Consider the following 18580-nt stretch of genomic DNA (forward strand, 5'->3'; position numbering starts at 1 on the left):
TTGCAACTCCATTATATGGATATGATCACTTAACATTTTAATATAAATACTTCTAGAAATTTTTCTTATGCTTACATAAACATACAGACACATATACACTCATTTTTATTCTGTAAAAAAGTTAAGGGCTGGGATGGATTGCACATGCCTGGAATCCAAGTGACAAGGGAGGCTATGGCAGGAGGATTGCAAGTTCAAAGCAGCCTCACCAACTTAGAGAGTTCTTAAGCAATTTAGCAAGACACTTTCTCAAAAGAAAAAATAAAAAGGGCTGGGAATATGGCTCAGTGGTTAAGTACCCTAGTTCAATCCCTAGTATTAAAAATGAAATCATAGTGTATCTGCCTTTTTCTTTTTTTTTATTTCAATGATTTCATGGCCATCTTCCATTGTCATTTTTTTAAATTTAATTTATTTTTTTAATTATCTACACATGACATTACAATGATCTTGGCAATTCATACATTTGAATCATTGGGGTATAATTTCTCATTTATCTAATTGTACAGATTGTAGAACCACCCACCACCATTGTCATTTTTAACAAATAAAGCCAATTTCCAAATATGGAAATTTTAGAAAGCTGTTTCCATTTGTCATTGCTATAATCAATGTTTCTATAATATGCATCTTATGTATCTCTGTGCACTTGTTTAATAATTTCTGAAGATAAATTCCTAGAATCAGAATTGCTTAGTCAAAGCCAAGCCTCCATCATTTAGAGTGTGATTTTAATATTTTGCTTTAGTCCTCTATGGATCAAGATTGCAAACAAAAGATAAGACCCAGACAAATGAAAAGAGATAATTAACAGGCATGTTGTTAAAGTTGACACTCACTGCCAGGGCTGTTTCCAAAAAGATCGTACCAAATTACATTTAAAGAACATTATGACTGAGGAGCCGATTCTTACCACTTGTCAATATTGAACACTGATAATATTTTTCATTTTAGCTACTTTATGTCTCTTAATTTTTATTTTTGATTATTAATAAAATTAAATGGCTATTTGTGCTTATTGGCTATTTGTATTTTTATGTGTGTGAAAGCAGATTTTTCATGTACTTTGTCCATTTTAAAGAACAGAGTTAATCTTTGTAATTGCTTTGCAGTAGTTCTTCACGTATAGAGAATGGATAGCCTGTTATGTTAAAAACATTCCCCCACTCCAAATTTGTTGTAATAGGTTGTTTTTAAGGAGAATTTTTTTCTTCCTCAAATACAAGTTTAGAATTTTTAAGCAGCGGAATTCTTATGATGTTGTTGTATTGGTGTTGTTTTATTGGTGCAAATGAAATTTGAAAGAAACATGTATTTTTTATATGTAAACTTTCAAAAAATAAATTAAATTTGTTAATTACCTCCTTTTGTTTGTATAGGTCTTCACTTATTTTTTGTTTGCAATCTTGATCCACAGAAGACTAAAGCAAAATATTAAAATCACACTCTGAATTATGGAGACTGTAATTTCCCCTTCATAATTCTAACAGTTTTGCATTTTGGTCCTTGCTCTATGGTGGGCAATATGTGGAGGCCCCTGACTGTCTTCACTTCTGTCAGCTTCTCCCCCGATGGCACCCACCTCTGTTCTAGTTGACAACCTCAGCTTCAGTTAGAAGGATTTAGTGAGGACCGGGCTGAGGGGCTAAGCTCTTCCTCACTCTGCTCTCAACACACTTTCCTCTACCATGGTTTCTTCCAGAAACCCACACAGGTTCCAAAAATGGTATGGCATTTCCTGCTTCCTGGTGCATCATTCCAATGTCAGAAGGAGAAAAAAAGTAAAACATGTTGACTTTGATGAACTATTTAGTAGTATTCATCTCGGTTTCTTGACTACATTCTCTCAGCCAGTTTCTCAATGGTACTTATTATCTAACTAAGAAATTTCCAGATATCACATTTATCTTATGTAAACATTTTTTTAACTTACTTTATTCAATCTAGTCTCAAAAAATTTTTTAATTCCTCTACATAATGCATTTTGTCATGCAGTTACTTAATACTTCACTTAAAAAAAAGTTTTTATGGATTTTTAAGTGACCAGATCCATCCTTATTTATCGAGTTAAGATTTCAGAGTTAGGTTGGCAATCAAAGATATTTTGTACTCTATGTGCTTTTGAGCATCTGTTTTAGGTTCTTTTTTTATATATACTTTTGTTCCTAGCACCTGCTTTGTTTTGCTTATCTTTATCCTTCCTATATAAAGTAAGTTTATATTTTTCAACTTAATTTTCATCCTTATTCTCTCAGTTTAGAAATTCAAATATAGCTCTTTAAATCAGGATTAGATAGTTTATGCAAGATAAACTCTTAGGCCAACAAAAAGTATAAGTCAGGTTCTTTGGTTGTTAATAATTCAGCTTTTACAGAAAGCTATCTCATTGCAAACAAAGATCAGATTAAAATTGAGCACTCAGTAGAAAATATCTCCAAAAGGATTAGACAACATTTTGTGTGGGAAATAAAAGTGGAGGGACTGAGTCCCCTAAGAGGTGCAGCTATCTGTACACAAAGGCCATCACCACAAAGGAACATGACACTATCTACCCAGGTTATGAGCATCTACAGGGTACTACTGTAGGATGGGTGGGTAAATAGGACACAGACACCACAGGGAAAGGGTCCTCTACTCTTGTTTAGTAGTCCAGAGTTCCATTCGTAGTCCAGTCACTTACCCAGGTCACCTATTAACTCAGACCAATTCATCTAGATGCCATAAGCTAATTCCAGTAATTTTTTCTTTTAAATCTAGTTTTAACATTTGTAGACATTTGTTGGTGAGATACCAGTTTTGAAGATTGCTAAGTTTCAATTGATAAGTCTTCATTTAGCCTTTTTTGAATGAAATGTTTAGCAATTGGAATAAATTGTGGGAGAGACAGACACCCCTCTGCTGAGTCACAGGTAGAGGAAGAGTAGTTACAAAGCACAGTTCAAGATGTGCCCCCAGAGAGGGGAGGGAGAAGACAAGAAGGAAGGACAGAAAGGACAAGCTGTCAGGTAGAAAGCGGGGAAGACCTACGAACCAGAGAGGGGAGAAAAAAATCTTCTCACAACTCTAGTGGTACTTGCTGGTCTCTTTATCAGGCAGGTGTGTGTGTGTGTGTGTGTGTGTGTGTGTGTGTGTGTGTGTGTGCGCGCGTGCAGACAAGGTATCAGGGTCTATTTTCATCTACAGTATTTCCTGATATTTATGTGGGGGTGAAGGCAATCAATGAACTTTAGCTGTTTCTAGCTTGTCCTATGTCTTTCCCTGCCTTCAAAGCATCTGCTGTCTCTTGACTATCCAGAACCCTTGGATTCCTGTTTTTCTCACATTGTATCATATCATCTACAGAGTTACTTGGATAGAAGTGCCTTGCCTGATCCACATTTAATCCTCTATTCTTAGGATGTACCCTTTGAACTTCCTCTGGGGTCCTTTCTATTTCTCTACCTTGCTATTCACTTCCTTTCAGAAAGGAAAGGAAGTACTGGTCCATGTAGTCAGGCCTGACAGCCCTGGCTGAAAAGATTTAGCATGGAGGGAAGAGTTAGGGAGAGAAAAATACATGAGGCTGCATTGAAATCTCCTTTTTCCCCTTCTAGCTGTGGATAGCCATGTGCATTATTTAGAGAATACTTAAGCAGAGCCATTTTAAGAATTTTTTAAAGACCTTGATACTTTTAATTTTGGAAACTCCATCCCACATCACAGCAAATATACTAAAATGCACCTGGGTCCCATATGAAGTACAAATATTCTTAGTTGCAAAAATCTTCAAATGGATTTTTCAATTTTGTATTTAAATTTTATTTGGCTACAGGTAATGCCTTTAATATACAGACGGCTGTGATTTCTCAGCGTACTCAGGAATCTGAACAGAAAATTATTTCCAAGATTGTGAAATTTTATGAATAATAAGTTTAGTAATTAATGAAGTTGGCATAATGTTGTGTTTTGTAGACATTAAATTAAAATTCATTAACTCATTTTTTTGCAATTTTCTTATCCTATTTTGGAGACAATACACATTTTCCTAGCTCTTGGACTTTTTCCAGACCCCTGGAAAGCTTGGAGCTCCAGCATTGTGCCCAAAACAAGTATTGGAAGAGCTTCCCAGGCAGAGACATAGCTAGTGCAAAGGTGCTGGGGGAAAAAGAGTTTGACTTGCTGAAGGAGCAAGAAAGAAGAACATGAGTGGGTTGATTTAGTGAAAGGCAGTGAGGCAGATGGGGAGGCTGTAGAGGCTGAGACAGCCAGGTGACCCAGGGATGACCAAGACGATTTTGGTGAACCACTTTCCATAGAAAATAATAGCCTCAGCCTACCGAATTCCTGTTTCAACAGACATAACCTCAGATCCCATCCATCAAATGTAGATTTATTTTTTCTATTGTTTTGTTTAGTGGTTTGTTATCTTACTTCTGAAACCTACTTAGTTACTTAGTCCAAAAGGAAGATTTTGAGGGAAATTAACTTTGAGAAATTAAAGATTCAAAAATCAACCCAGTGGACATCAACAGGACATGAGTCTTGGAACACAGTCATTACATCCTTTTCTTAGGCTGGTCCTGATCATCATCATGTCCTCCAAAACAGATCAAGGGGTCCACTTCCCCATGGCCATCTTCCGACTCCAAGCACCATGACAGCATGTGCAGATGGTGCTACTGACTTCCTCGATAAGCTCCTTCTACTGCTCTCCTATAACCCTCTGCCATCTATTCTCCACACAGCAACGATCACTATTTAAAAACACAAGTTCACATCACTCCTCTGCTTCTCCTGCCTCCTCAGGCCCTTTGTCCTCGAAGTTCCCTCCACCCACTTGCTCTTCTTCCATAGCATTGTCAATCATCATTCTGAACTCTAGTATTCCAGATGGCTTCCCTGACCCTCTCACCTAAAATAGCCCCTTCTCCACTTCTGCCACCTAAAACTAACTTGGTTACCCTCATAGCATCATAATAATCAAGAATATTATTAAGAATAAAAACTTGTTTCTGGTCACAGTGGTGCATACCTGTAATCCCAGTGGTTTGGGAGACAGGAGGATCCCAAGTTCAAAGCTAACCTCAGCAACTTAGCAAGACCCTGTCTCAAAGACTTGTTTACTGTTGCTATTTTCCTCCAGAATATGAAAGCTCCATAAGCAAAGGGCTTCTCTATCTTCATGTCCTATTACTGACTGCTACCCTTTCAGTACAAATAGTGCCTGTAAAGCCGTCGATGAACAATTGAATGTATACATTATTCTATCAATAAATGAAAAATTTCCTGTAATGAGATCCTTATGGTGAAAAAGCCTAATACATAGGCTCTATTTCAGAAATAAATCTTTACTTATAAATCTATTTAGGGTTAAACTCAATAGCAATTTTATAGAGGCATGGAAAGCCTCAGCTACTGAGAATACTCTTCACAGCTGTTGAGAATAATAGGAAGTGACTGCAGTGTGTCACTCAACATATTTACCTTCTCTAGCAGTTAAACTTCCTAGACCAGTCAGTAGTTCACTAGGAAGTAGCAGTTGAGGTGGCTCTTGGGAGCTGCCTCCTCCCAACTGACTTCCTTCAGCAGAACAATTTTAGCTGTTTTGATGCTCTTTTTAAGAGTCATTGTGAAAATAATCCAAGTTGTTAAAAACAAAAACAAAACATTAAATAGAGGAAATTTCTATATAAGTTATAGATTGATTTTTAATAAAATAAAAATCCTGTAGAAATTCTACTTGGCTATTATTTTTATTCTATGTCAATTCATTTTACAAAGGGTTGTTTAATAGTTTTCCTCTTAACCTGAGTAATCAAGGACATCTACAGTTTCAGCAAGGCACTAATTGGAGATCTCCTTTGTCCAAGTTTACCAACAACACAATCTTTATATTAGCATCAAGAAACTTCTTTGACAAATTTCATAGACTAGTAGAAAGGAATAAAGATCTGGGGCTGGGGTTGTGGTTCAGTGGTAGAGTGCTTGCCTAGCATGTGTGAGGCACTGGGATCGATTCTCAGCACTGCATATAAATGAATAAATAAATAAAGGCCCATGACAACTAAAAATATTAAAAAACAAAAAAGAGAAAGAAATAAAGATCTGCATGTAGTAAAGACTCTGGTTCATATATCCTTATTTAAAAAAATTAACCAATATTTAGAAGAAGAGGCATATATCATTTAAAAATGTGTAGTCCAGCTGGGTGTGGTCTGTAATCCCACCAAGAATATCAAAAGTTTGAGGCCAGCCTCAGCAACTTAGTGAGACCCTGTCTTGAAATAAAAAAAATATAAAGGGTTAGGGATGTGGCTCAGTGGTAGAGCATTCCTGGGTTCAATCTCTAGTACTGAAAAAAAATCAAATCAAATAAAAAATATGTGGCCCAGTGCTTGTTAAATGTGTGACAGATCCCAGTGCAGATCTGAGTGTCCCTACAGATGCACCTGAAGTCTGATGCATCTGTAGGGACACTACTAGGGGATCACCAGGTCAGTCTGGAATCTTGTTGGGTTGTTCATCACTGTATATCATTGTTTCCTGATGGTCCTTAAAACCTGGAAGTACCTTAACAACAACTTAATAGCCTCTCGAATATAGATTAAAATTTCACCCATCCTTCAATTCTGCTATAGGATTATATAATTATTATATAACACAAAATTATTGATTTTCTTCCATCATTAACAGAGCTATAGTACAACTTTCTAGCTCATGGCAAATGAATTGTATTTAATTTATATTCTGAGATAAATAGGCACTTAGCATCCTTTTTCATCGGAGGTTTTTGCCTGGGAAACCATTGCTTCTCATAAAATATACAAACAGTTTTTACCTTGTCCATATCATACATACCCCAATGACATAAGAACACATACTTTCTTGTTTTTTGGTACCAAGGATTGAACTCAGGAGCACTCCACCACTGAGCCACATCCCCAGAACTATTTTGTATTTTATTTAGAGACAGGGTTTCACTGACTTGCTTAGTGCCTTGCTTTTGCTTAGGCTGGCTTTGAACTTGATATCCTCCTGTCTCAGCCTCCCAAGCTGTTGGAATTACAGGCATGCACGACTGCACCCGGCCAAGAACAAATACTTTTTAAATGTCAGGAACACACAGAATTTGTCAGTTCTCTCTGACTTGGGCTACCCATCCTGAAGCTGTTCTCTTCGTCTTCTCTCTCCGGTTTCCTACATTTCCAGGGCTGAACATACCACCTCTAGCTGGTGTGAAAAGCTAGGCTTCAAAAAGCATCCCATCCCTCATCACACACCACCCAGTGCTACTTGTTTTCCCCTCACATCTTTTTGTCATTCACAGTGAATTTCACTTCTTACACATTGCTTTTATTTTCTCTCTCATTACTTACTTTAGAAAATATTTCTTTCTAAAATGTGAATCTAACAGGACTAGTGCTAGTGATTTACTTGTATAAAGAAAAAAAGAAAGCTTTAATTAGCAATAAATAAAACATTAGACTTAAAAAATGAGCAGCTTTAGTGTCCATGAAGTTCTCAGGAGTTTCTTTTCATGTTCCTGCAAGTTTCACCTTTTACTAAATCTCCTTTTAATTAAATCTGCTTTTTTTTCAAGCACCACTAATAATAAGCAAAGCTATAGCTCTTATAATCTTAATTTTTACTTTAATTGTTAATAGGGTCACAGTACTTTTTTGGTACTTTTGTATTGCAAATAAACTATGTTTAAGTTATATTATAAGACAAATACGCTTTTAGGACAATTTTTTTGTGTGGGATTTCATTGTAACATAACCACCCACCATTCACAAAATCTTATCTATAAAAACATATCCAGTGTTACTGGAATATAATCTACTTATACCGAGGTGATGATTGGTATTTAAATAGGAAAATACTGACAAAAATAAGTATAGGCACTATGATCTTTCTTTTGCACCAACCAAATCTATTTTATACAAGAAAAAGCTTACTTAACATTTCTATTTGAATTCTTTAAATTTTAGAGGCATGGTCTTTTGCATTATTCAGGCAAAATGTTGTTTACTAGCCTTTAAAATTCAAGAAAGTTTCTCATAATGCAGACCCACATATGCGAAACTACAGATACCAGTTTTTTCCCTTCAACCAGAGAAGGGAGTGGAAAAGGCAGATAGATGGTAGGCACTTTCTATCCATGACCTTACCTAAACTTTATAATGATCTTGGGAACAGAAACTATTGCCCTCATTTTACAGATGGCAAGCTCAAGTTCAGAGAAGCTAAATACATTTCACTCAACTTCTGATGTTACTGCTTTGACATTGGGACATGTTTGGTAACTTCAAAATGAAGCCATTAAAATGTCATCTCTAGAAGCCACAGAAAAAGTGTGTGTGATGGTGTTTCTCTCTCTATGCTCCACCCAGAGCCCATTTTTAGGGGCTGGCAATGGAGAGGATCAAGTAGAGGGCTGAGGTTAGAGTTGGAATGAGGGTGAGAGATGCCACCAGGTCATGATGAGCTGGAAGGCACAACTTGAGAGAGCAGGAACTGAAAGTCAGGCATGTCTATTGTACGTTATTTACTAATAAGGTTTAGGTATTTCCTATTTTTTTTTTGTGTGTGTGTGTATGTGGGTGCATACCAGGAATTAAACTCAGGGGCACTTGGCCACTGAGCCACATTCCCAGCCCTATTTTGTATTTTCTTTAGAGACAGGGTCTCACTGAGTTGCTTAGTGCCTTGCTGTTGCTGAGGCTGGCTTTGAACTTGCAATCCTCCTGTCTCAGCCTCCCGAGCAACTGGGATTATAGGTGTGCACCACATTGCCTGGCTCAGGTATTTCCTATTTTGATAAGAGTTGCTTTAATGCAATCTTCTTAAAATAGGTTGATCAAGATACACTTCTCAAAATGGTTAAAATTTGAGAATTTAGTTAAAACTTCCCTGCTTTGATTATCCAAGCTTCTCATTGGAATTGCCTGAATTTCAACTCAAACCTATGGCCTCAAAGCCCAAGCTTATACCATACCACAACCACTAAAAACAACTGCCAATTCCAATACAACAACTGTCACCTCCATATGCATACATTTAAAACCAAAGCTGTACATGACAGCAACGTCCTTTCCACTTGTTATATCTGGCTAGTTTATTAGATAGGAAGGAGAAACACTAATGTCCTTTAGAATGAACACTAACAATCTTGAACAAATCTCAATCAAAAGTATTTCCCTCTGGGATCTTCAAATATATGTATTAGGTTTTAAAATTATTTTTAAATCCGGAAGCAAGCAGAAGTTCTGACTTCAGATACCGTGTATGGAAAAAAGGAACCTACTACTAAGAATTAAAAGCAACTCATTTCTTTACTTATAAACAATGTGCTCTAGGATGACAAGCTGTAAAGTGATTTACAACATATTGACAGCAGTTCTTCTAATGAAAAAGCAATTGTCCAAGTATTCCCTGGAGAATGCTCTCAGTAACAACAATCCAAGCTCATGGAAAGTCATGAGTTAGAAAATGAGAACCAAATGAACTCACAACTGGGAACAGCCAACAATAATTAATTTAATACCAGCCATTCGGTGTAGACCATGTCTACATGTCCCTCGAGAGAAACAAGGTCACTGGAGGGCAGAAGCCATGTATTCAAATATGTTTAAAGATTTTTTTACTTAATAAAATAGCATGCTTCAAAGATTTTATATAAAAAACCTGATTTTTTAAGATGAGGAGGCAAGAATAAATAGTTGGTCAGTATCATCACTTGAATTTCAGTAAGTGTTTCTGAAAAATGTCACCAAAGTGACTTCACATTGAATTTTGGACAATTCATTCCTCAACAGCAGCAGAAAGAAAGCAGTGTCATTAAAAGGGGTTTTATTCTGACTCACTGGCTAGGAAAATGGGAACAGTTTGAGATTGTCCATGTTGTTTCATTTAAATGAACAGCAAGCATGTTTCATGTCCTTATTAAAACGGTTACTGTGTTTTTCTAGTCTCATTATCACTGCTAGAGTCTCCCCTCTGTTGTTCCACGATCAAGACAACTCCTTTTTGTTTCAGAGAAGATCAGAAAGTCAAACCTGATTGCTCACATGTTGTTGTTAATAAAATTCCTATGGTGCTGCTCAAGGTGCCCATGGGGATTGCATAATTATTTATATTTTCTCATGGTTTTCTATAATTACTGTGATTGTACTTTCACAAACTAAATGTATCTCCATCAATTAAAGCAGTGGTGGGTTAAGAATATTCATCAGACTTGTGTGAAAGGATATTGTTCTTAGGGTTTTGATCAAAGCACAGAAATTAAACTGCTGTTATCATGCATTCAACCCAAGTGTTAAATTAAAATGCTCAGCAACTTTGGAGTTTATTTGAGCAGATGTTAACTATTTATGAAAATAAACATGATACAGGACTTGCATTCATGATAGGACTCTTTGTTGTATTAAAAGTGGTAGAAAAAAAAGCCCTAATACACAAACTTATGGGATATGTTTTATGGTATGTGACCAATTGGAATTACTGTTAATTCAGGTCAATTAAAATTTTTACAAGCATAAAATTCTAATGAATTGCATTTTGGGCTTACATATTTATCTTTCTATCTGTTTCACCCCTTAATTTCCATTGAGGCAAGAAGATGAAGGAAGAGCCTCTATAGAAATAAGCATCTGATGCTATCAAATTGAAAACATAAAAGATAACCTTTCCTACATTGAATAGAAATTTCATTCTATCTAGCCTGACATGCTTGCAGCAAAGTGACCGGCTGTAGTTCCATCCCATTAGCTGTCATTTTGATGCTAGAATTTTAGCCTGCTGTGTGTGAAATGTGACTGTACATGCACAATTCCCATCAAAGGTAATTTTCTGTGCAATGGTGTGTAAAATTTACCTCTAATTATGATAAGGTCACTGATGGGTCATTTATGATATACTCTCCAGAGACAATGGTGGTGAATAGCTTTCAGCATGATTCATCTGAAGGAATTAAATTGACTCAATAGAAAAGAAAAATCTCTAAGAAAATTATTCCCCAATCAGGTCTATAGTTCTAAAGGAAACTAGAGCAGGGTAGTATGCATAGTGGTGAAGGTTGTGGACTTCAGAATCATGCAGACCTGAGTTTTAATCCAGGATCTCTGAGCCCACAAGAAATGGCCTCTGAACATCTTGTGGTCTCCCTCCTGGACATGTGTTCTCTCACTAAATGGGTTCCGCGTACCACGGGCCTCTTTCCTGGTCCTTGAATAGGCCACTGTCATTCTTGTTTTGCGGTCTTTGTACCACATTTCCTCATAGTTGAAATTCTCTTCCTCCAGATCCCCACATGCCTAGAACTTCCTTGTTTTTCACTGTCCAATATGTAGAATGTATCATTCCACTGTCTGAACTATCCAAAGGTTGTCTTCTCTGCAAGGCATGTTGGGAGTTCCCTACGTCATGTAGTCAGCTCCTATCCCAGTTAATCACTGCTGTATCATCTGGCTGATGTTAAAGAAATACTAATCACAACTGAAAGTATTTATTTACTATTTGCTGTATAATCAAATTTCAATGTGAGCATAGGGGGGATTTAAAAATAAAGGGTGTTATCTTAATTAGGATATTTCACAATCTTGAAACCCCATTGGCATTAACTATATGAATCACTAGTTCAATATTTCTTGATTAAAAAAAGACATCTCAGTTACTAAATCAGGGCTGAAAAAAAAAAACTTCTTGGAGTTTGTATAAAATAGCACGAAAACAGAGTTTTCTAAAGTTTGCTAAATAGTCACCAGAGTTATTTCACTCTGATCATCATGGACCTACATGAAGGAAGGATATGGTAGTCGCTTTTATTAGTAGTACTTTTTTTTTTTTTTTTTTTTTTGCTACCAGGGATTGAACCCAGGAGAACTTAACCACTGAACCACATCCCCAACCTTTTTTATTTTGAAACAAGGTTTTGCTAAGTTGCTGAAGCTGGCCTTGAATTTATGGGTCCTCCTGTCTTAGCCTCCTGAGCTGTTGGGATTATAGGCTGTGCCACCATGTCTGGCTCATTAGCAGCACTTATTGATGAGGGTTTTATATGTAATTGTGGAAAACAAAAATTTGAGATTAAGGAAGATGAAATTTCATATTTATTTAAATCTTTCTATTTTGTTTTCAGTCCTCCTCTGAAGACATCTTATTTGCAGGCATAATATTCACTTGTTAAGTGCTTCAGTAAGTATTTGTTAACAAATGACTAAATGCTAAATGAACTGGAAGATCATTCTTTATGTTCCAAAACCTAATGTAAATTATACAATGAAAATGATGAAATCCTTACCAAAGGGTCCAGTCATGGCTACAGTATGGCTGAACATTTCCAAGGTAGAATCCTAGAGATTGAGTGACTTCCACAAGATTGGTAAAATCAAGACTAATGCTGTTGAATAGAACAGACGTCATGATAATTTCATCAATAGCCCACACGTCTTCCCCCTGGGAAGAATGATATGGTTGCCACCATCTGAACTGAATTCCAAACTGTCTTGCATCATCTGGTAATTCTACAGAGATTATTCTAAAGAAAAAAAAGTTAAAAATTCAAATTACTTTGTTGTCTTAATATACAAATATATACAGCAGGACAGTTTTATCCCCCTGAAGTGTAGTCTTAAGAACAGTTCTATCACAAATATTCTTTTGAGATGTTCAATTTCTTCTCTGACTCTAACAATGTTTTCTAAACCCATCCAAATATGTGACCATGCTCATTCATTGTTCTCAAAGTGGTGAACTCAATACAACACAGTAGTCAAAGTAGCAGGATTCATGGGAGTTTGGTGAAAGATCTCATGGCAGCTCATTACATATTTACAGTTTGGGGCTAGAACCATGGCACTTCCTCATTCCCCAGAGTTTAGCAAAGTGTGTATAGGTCACTTGCTGTGTCATGGCAGCTATGACAACAAACTTGTATCTGACAAATGGGGAAGAAAATTAAGAATAATATCTAATTTCCAGGAGCAATTATTGTACACAGCAGCAGGAACCATACATTAATTGCCACTGCAATGACATCTGCTTGAAAGCTCCATAAATCACAGTACCATGCTGCTCACATCCACACACAGGTGAGATGTGAAACAAACAGCAAATGGAACATTTGTCTCCATCAATGTACAATTAAACTCCAGGAGAGGCGCTTGCAGTAAATGCATACTGAAGGGACTGCAGTCGCCCTCCACTCTCCTCCCCGCTGCTTAGCAAAAAGAAAAACTTCCTGAGACAAGTTGAGATAACTCAGAAATAAACTTTAAAAACTTCAATGTCCAAAGCAGAATTTATGGAGAAATTAGGTTGATTTTCATATCTTTGTTGTATAAAAAAACCATGTCAAATGATATGTATAAGAACATATTGTTTTTAATTAGCTTTAATATGTAATTTCTTACATATTAAAACTAATTAAAAACAATATCCATTTTTTCCTTTACATAATTTGTACATGGATATATAGGGCAGAAGAACATGACTATCTCTGTTGGTTATACAAAAACTGAAAAAAACATAAAACCTGGAAGGACGTTTTGGTGCATGAGCAAATGCATGTTTTAATAATGGATAATCAATATGTAAATACAGAAATCTAAATTAAAATTTTTTTTTAGTTGTAGATGGACACAATACCTTTATTTTATTTATTTATTTTTATATGGTTCCGGAGATCAAACCCAGTTCCTCTTGCATGCTAGGCAAGCACTCTACCACTGAGCCACAATCCTGGCCCCAGAAATATAAATTTTAAAGCACTTCTTAAACTATAAAGACATAGCAAAATACATTTGTGACTTTTAAAGACTTTCCATGATCTGCTGAATTTTTTATACTAATGGAATTTATTAGAGTAAAACTAAGGTAAATTAATTTTCATTTTACAATAAAAATATTTTTATTAGATAGATACATGTATTTATTCATAATAAACATACAGAAGCTAAATAAAGTTATTAAGTTATATTTAAACTGGTTCAACAATGAAAACATCAAGTATTGAAAATAATTTAATTTTCTTAGACTATTATTAGAAAATTATAATTTGCTTTTTGGTAATAATTTTTAAGGGAGCTAATATTCTCTCTTAGGAAAATAAATATTATGCTTAAAAATAACAACTGAAAATAGATTTCCAGGAAAATTTTAAGGAAAACAAAATATATATGCATGTGACAGCAGTAATTAAAGTGATCACGTTAAGACCCTTCATCTACAATCAAACTCTTGGGTTAGAGTCCTTGTTCTGAAACCTAATTATTGGTGATTTTGCAACCACAGAGAGATAATTCCATGTGCTTTGCATCTTCATGTGTGAAATTGATATAATGATATCCATAAAGTAAGGATCAGGGACTTTCTTGCCTGTTTTCCACTCTTATGTCTTAGTACTTTGTGCAGTACCTGGCACATAATAAGGATTCCAGGAGTCCTTGGTGCATAAAGTGTTATTACCAGTATCCCTGAGAGAGATGCAAGGACAGAGGCATGAGAAGGTTAAAAATTATTTTTAGGGGCTCTGGTTGTAGCTCAGTGGTAGAGTCCTCGCCTAACATTGTGTGAGTCATTGGGTTTAATATATATAAATAAATATAAATAAATACAATAAAGGTACATTGACAACTAAAAGAAATTTTAAAAATTACTTTTAGGTTAAGCAGATTCTAAGTGTCAATGACAGGATTTGAATCTAAGCAGCTTTGTTCTAGAGCCTTATTCTTACCCTCTATATCACATCTTGGGGTGGAGTGGGAGTTTGCTGATTTCACTACTCTTACATATCAGAGTGGCTGGTTAAAATAGCTATAGGATCATTTGATTTGAATATGACTAGATAAGAACCCAGAGACTTAGTTCAACTTTCTGTCTCAATATCCATTTTTGTGGGTAGGGAAGAAGCTCATGGATTTCTTTTAAAAAATGTTCAATAATTATATGTATTATGAAATTGGATGACATGATAAAACCAGGAAGAAATCAAATATGATAATCAAGATATAAAAATAAACTATGATTTGATCTTATAATAACTTTAGAATATAAAAAGCCCTATAATTAAGAAAAATCTAGAATAATTTTAGTCTCAGCAGCAATATTTTACATTAATAAAAGTATCAATTAGTTCACAAGACATTCTAGTCAGTTTGAATTAAAAGACTAATTTAGATATATTACTAAATTTTAAATTTTATAAATAAGCAGATTGGGTTCTTTTATTTGCTGAATCATAGACAAGCAAATTATCTGAAATTGTCTAGGAGTAACAGTGGTTAGCCAGCAAGCATATCTAATTTATGGATCACACTTCATTTTCAAACAACCGTGGCATAAAAGAACAATATGGAACTCACAGCAATTATAGGAAGCAATTTATACTGAAGAAGATACAGAAAATGACTAAAGGCATAAAGATATATTTAACTCTCCTATGAAGAATCTCCATGGTTTGTATTATTTATCATATGGAATATAATTTAGTATCTAGAATATATCAAATTCCACTTCTGCCATGTCACCTTTTATTAATATTTGTAAGAGACAGGGGGTGGGAGGAAGAGTCTCACGGACAGAGGTACATATATAGAAAATGAAAGTGTACTGCTATCACTACCACACTCCCCTTTTCAAAAAATCTCTACTGTGATCATAATCTTTCAAGCTCTGCACATACCTAATATTGAAAAGCCACCTTGATTCTGCTTGGAAGAAAAATGTTGCTGTCAAATGGTAGGCAAGATTAAACATACCTTTGCAATAGCACATTAAATGTGTAATTATTTTTCATATCAACAAAGATTAATTAAATTTCATGATATAGATTGATTACTGAATTTTGCAGCTGTCCATCCTTGTCAGAAAAAAAATTGGGCTTTAGGCCAAGTTAACTTAGGACTGTGATATTTTCTTCATGTTTTCATTATACCTTAATTTTTGTTTAATTTTCTTTTAATGCTTTTTATGGAGAGTCTATAAAATGTTTTTTAGGATTCATGTATCTCTACTGAGTGAGAAAAACAAATTCAGCCTTGCATTTTTATATACATAGGGAAAATACCCAACATGGCTGGTGCATTCTTAAAATTTTATGATGTATAAAATTTAAGTCATTTAATAAGTTATTAATTACTCTCTATTATGTGCTACTTCATTTTCTAGAAAATAAAAGTACTCATGTATTTGCAAATATTTAAATATGGGGGAAGAGCTACACAAAATTGCAAAATATGTCAGTGGCTCTCTCTCCTACTTCTCTGTCTTTTCTCATGGTGCCAATGCAAATTTTAATAACTAATGTCCTCCACCTTCTCATCTCCTATGATTAAAAGGTTCTTCCAGAAAGGGGACTGGTGTTTATCCAGCAGCCAGGTGGCTGCCAACGTTAGTCCTTTACACACGACTGTGCATATAGACCGCAATGTGCACTGCTAATTATATTTTAATTTTTCACCTTAATTTTGAGATTTCTCATCCTCTTCCCTTGTTCTTTTGAAAGGAACTGCGGTGAGCATCTCAAAAAGTGTTCTTGCAGGAGAGAGAATCTTTCAAATATGTATGAAATCTATTACTAATGGTGGTTACTACTCTGCTAACATTGAAAGATGACTTTCCTTTAAGCAAAACTTGAATCTGACAATAGGTCATGACATATAGAAGCTAAAGGAAAACAGAAGCAGCCTAAAGAAAGGGCTTTAATTATGTCCTCACACCCTGCCTTTGCTAGGGACTTTACAGCATGCTAGAAATTTTTTTTGTACTCATTATTTAATTACACTGCATGCAAAATGTAGAAACATATTGGTTATCATATTTTATTAATTATTATGTCATAATTTATTATAAAATCAATAAACATTTGTTAACAGTACTTACCATTTAATTCCATATTAAAATAATATCTAATAATTTACATTATAGATATTATTATAGAATAAGGAAGGTGGTATCAACCATTTTTCTTTCCTAAACAACAAAATATTTTCCTTAGATGCACATTTCAAAATAAGAATAATTTTCTCCAAATTATCAGAAATCAGTCAGACAAAAAAATTAGAAAAATGTGTCTCACTAGTTTTTTATTGCAAGACACATCAATCTTTTTCCTCTCCATCTCTCAATAAAAAAAATCTGAAATCTTAAACTGTTTAAATTATGTTTGTCCCAGGAAGGAGATATCACATTAACCATTTTTCCAAATGATTTCCAACGTACCTGGGCTCATGGTAGTTGAGATATGAATAGTGCTCCAAGAGTTTCCAAGTTATCCCATTATCATAAGAATAATGCAATAGAACACCTTCACCAGGCTGGTCCGGGGCTCTGCATGTGCTCAGAACAGACTTGCTCCCCAGTCTCAATGTGAACTGGAGAAACCTAGACATGAATTGCCTATGATTAGCGGATGCATAAACATTTTTACTCATAATGTTCATTTTGGTTTTTAGAGAATTTCAAACAAATTTAAATTAACTACCTACAAGGTGTAGGTTTCCACTTATCCCTCTGTTACAAAATGTAAGTAAGGACACTGAGAGATGTATGAATATGTGTAGATGAGATCAATGTGCATATTTTAAATACAGATATGTATTCATAAAAGTATAACTGTATGTTCATACATATTTGTATACTATGTACTTATGTACACACACTTAAAATGCCAATCACTCCTTTACTGCATTATTTATTAAGAACTGGGGGAAGGGAAGATGTGGAATAAATCTAATCAGCCTCTGCAAGCTGTCAAATAAATAAAACTACATGAATAATTAACTAGCCTTTGGCTTAAGAGCACAGTTTTGATTTGAACATCTCATATTTAAAAAAATCTAGTCAGTCATTAGTATCTCAAAGTCATTGATGAGCTTTCTAATTTATTAAAAGCTGGAGCAAATTAACCCTAAATAAATGGTAAGTTCCTTTCCATCCTGGTTAAAAATTGGAAGATGGATATATCCGCAAAAAAAGAAAAAAGAATATAAGTTGAAAGAGATGTAAATTCAACATTAGCATCTGGTTTCTGCATTATTCCAGCCCTCCTTCACTCACCTGGATTGGGAGCTGTCCAGGAAGGATGTAATTAACTGGCGTCTTCCATCTTTATTGAAAACCAGGGCCTTACCGCTAGCGAGGACACCACAGCCAAAGCTGACTTCAGCACCACGGATAGAGTAAAAGTTATGGTAGGAGGAGAGCCTGGAACTGCCAAAACTTTCCGAAATAAACATTGGGAATGTCTGGGATGCCATCTCACAAGCTGGGCCAGAAAACCCAGGGTCACATCTGAAAGAAATACAGTGTAAAATTAAATCTTAAACTGTGAATTCTTTCAGAGGGTCTTCATTCTACTTTGGGGAAGAGGGAGTCCAGAGGCCAGGATTTGATCGAATGGTAAATAAAGCTTATTTGTCTCTGAAGAATACTGAATCAGAAAACTTGATAAGGACTGATTGACTGTAAATATTCCAGAAGAATACAGTCTTCATAAACTGCTACTGTAATAAGTTTATGATTAAAATAATAATCCAGCACTCACCTTCAACCAGTGACCTCAGTTTATCTAATATTCATCTGTAGTCTGCATATTTGCAAC

General features: G+C 35.2%; 1 protein-coding gene across 1 annotated transcript in view; it reads right to left on the reverse strand.

Moving 5' to 3' along the window:
- RELN (reelin) overlaps positions 1–18580 on the reverse strand; it is a 469728-nt gene that overhangs the window by 136499 nt on the left and 314649 nt on the right. The window contains exons 18-20 of the mRNA XM_081286786.1: positions 18037–18270; positions 17200–17361; positions 12281–12517 (exon numbers count right to left, since the gene is read on the reverse strand). Coding sequence (XP_081142912.1) covers positions 12281–12517; positions 17200–17361; positions 18037–18270 — 633 coding nt within the window. The remainder of the gene's footprint in view (positions 1–12280; positions 12518–17199; positions 17362–18036; positions 18271–18580) is intronic.

This window comes from Spermophilus citellus (genome assembly GCF_964194105.1).
Source record: "Spermophilus citellus genome assembly, chromosome: 3".
NCBI classification, from domain to species: Eukaryota; Metazoa; Chordata; class Mammalia; order Rodentia; family Sciuridae; genus Spermophilus; species Spermophilus citellus.